The 1,942-nt window shown below is 52.9% G+C and overlaps 1 protein-coding gene across 1 annotated transcript in view; it reads left to right on the forward strand.

The window, feature by feature from the left end:
- LOC139239112 (spectrin beta chain, non-erythrocytic 1-like) overlaps nucleotides 1-1,243 on the forward strand; it is a 563,409-nt gene extending 562,166 nt beyond the window's left edge. The window contains exon 31 of the mRNA XM_070867634.1: nucleotides 797-1,243. Within this exon, the coding sequence (XP_070723735.1) occupies nucleotides 797-1,243 (447 nt within the window). The remainder of the gene's footprint in view (nucleotides 1-796) is intronic.
- The last annotated feature ends 699 nt before the right edge of the window (nucleotides 1,244-1,942 follow it).

The following is a 1,942-nucleotide window of genomic DNA, read 5'->3' on the forward strand; positions in this document are numbered from 1 at the left end:
GCACAACGTCAAAACCAGGGGGCAGGCCAATGGCCTGCCTCTCTGCCGCGGTCACACAGTGATAAAGAGATTATAGGACTGGTTGTACAATGGACACACTGTGTGACTGCCCTGTGCTCTCCCCGTAGCCCTGTGTTTTTGGGTGTCACACAAGACTGCCGCTGATGTGGAAGGAGTGCGCGAGTCATTCTGGAAATGGCGGCGTTGCTGTGGCAACAGTAGGATGAAGTGTAAGTGAGAGGTGGGACAATCCTGGAGCATTCTGTGTGCTGAGGGTCTGGCCTATCGCCTCCCTCTGCTCCCTCCCGTTTCCATTTTATTTTATCTGCGATTGATTTGAATAAGGGGCCACCCATTTAAAATGGAGATGAGGAGGAATTTCTTCTCTCTGAGACTCGTGAATCTTCGGAATTCTACCCCAGAGAGCTGGGGAGGCTGGGTCATTGAATATATTTAAGGAGGAGATAGATTTTTGAGCGATAAGGGAGTGAAGGGTTATGGGGAGCGGGTGGGGAAGTGGAGCTGGGTCCATGATCGGATCAGCCATGATGGTATTGAATGGTGGAGCAGGCTCAAGGGGCCGAATGGCCGACTCCTGCTCCTATTTCTAATGTTGTTATGTAGCTACTGGCACAGTGGATGAGCAGGGTGGATTGGTATCCCTTTTTGGTGTCGGGACTGCGAGCATTGAACATAGTCTCCTGCCCCCTGATTGTAGCCAGCGCCCCAACACTGGCAGTGCGCACTCCAAGGGACGGGATGTCTACATTAATATTCTGATGTTTCTGGCCTTTAGTTGGAGCGGATGGAGAACAAGCTTGCCTTCATGGTGCAACAGCAGCCGGCCACGCCCATGCTGAGTCGCCGAATGCTGTCCGAATCGAGGCTGCCTCCGCCCGAACAGTCAGTGGCAGTGACGGAAACACGGCCCGTGAAACAGCAGGCAAAGTACGAAATGATTGAAGGACTTTCCGAGGCGAGAGCCGAGCGGGCGGAACACAGACCACAGGCCGCCAAGAAGGCCGCGCGACAGGAGAGGGAGGAGGTGGGCCCTGCGCGGTTAGATCGGAGCAGCACTCCGCCAACGCAGCCAGCCGTGGCCCGGCGCGAGCAGACGGAGGCGAAACAGGAACCGACGCAGCCAAAAATGGACCCAAGCGACGTGAAGCAGGAACGCAGGAAAGAGCGGCGGCATTCTGTCAGTGAACCTCGGGACTTGGAGCAGGATGAGGCTGGGGGGTGAGTAACCTTCCTTCAGGCACACACACAGCTAGCAGCGTTCCCCCCAAATGGTCATTCGGTGCAGGCATTCTGCAAATAAAAACACAATGCTGGAAACACGCAGCAGGTCAGGCAGCATCTGTGCAGAGAGAAGCAGAGTTAACCTTTCAGGTCCATGTCCTTCCGTCAGAAGCAGACAAGGTAGGAGATGTAACATGCTTTGAAGCGAGTGCAGAGGCAGGGAAAGTGGGGAGGGGAGGAATGAACAACAGGGAAGGTCTGTGAGAGGGTGGCAGGCAGGAGAGATTCGAGAGACAAAAGGGATGATGCTGCAAGGGCAAATTGCACGGTGGACATTCGACATGGCAGCTCCCAGCATACAAAGGGAAAGCTGCCATTCTGATCTTCCCCAGTGTGTAAAGCCATGGGCATGTTGTAGGAGGAGTGGGTAATGTACTGTGTATTGTGTTAACATTCATTGCTCTCCCCCAAATGCGATCATCTCTAAACTGCCTTTTTTCCAGAGCACCTGATGCATCAGCAGAACTGCCTGGCAGCAGATGTTGAGAAGGCTGCTCAGTGCATACGTTCCTGGGTTTTATAAATAGAGGAATGGAGTACAAAAGCAAGGAAGTTATGATAATGTTTTATAAATCACTGATTAGACCTGAGCTGGAGTAATGTACTCAGTTCGAGGCAGCATACTTTGAATAGGATTGGA

This window comes from Pristiophorus japonicus, chromosome 26, assembly GCF_044704955.1.
Source record: "Pristiophorus japonicus isolate sPriJap1 chromosome 26, sPriJap1.hap1, whole genome shotgun sequence".
NCBI classification, from domain to species: Eukaryota; Metazoa; Chordata; class Chondrichthyes; family Pristiophoridae; genus Pristiophorus; species Pristiophorus japonicus.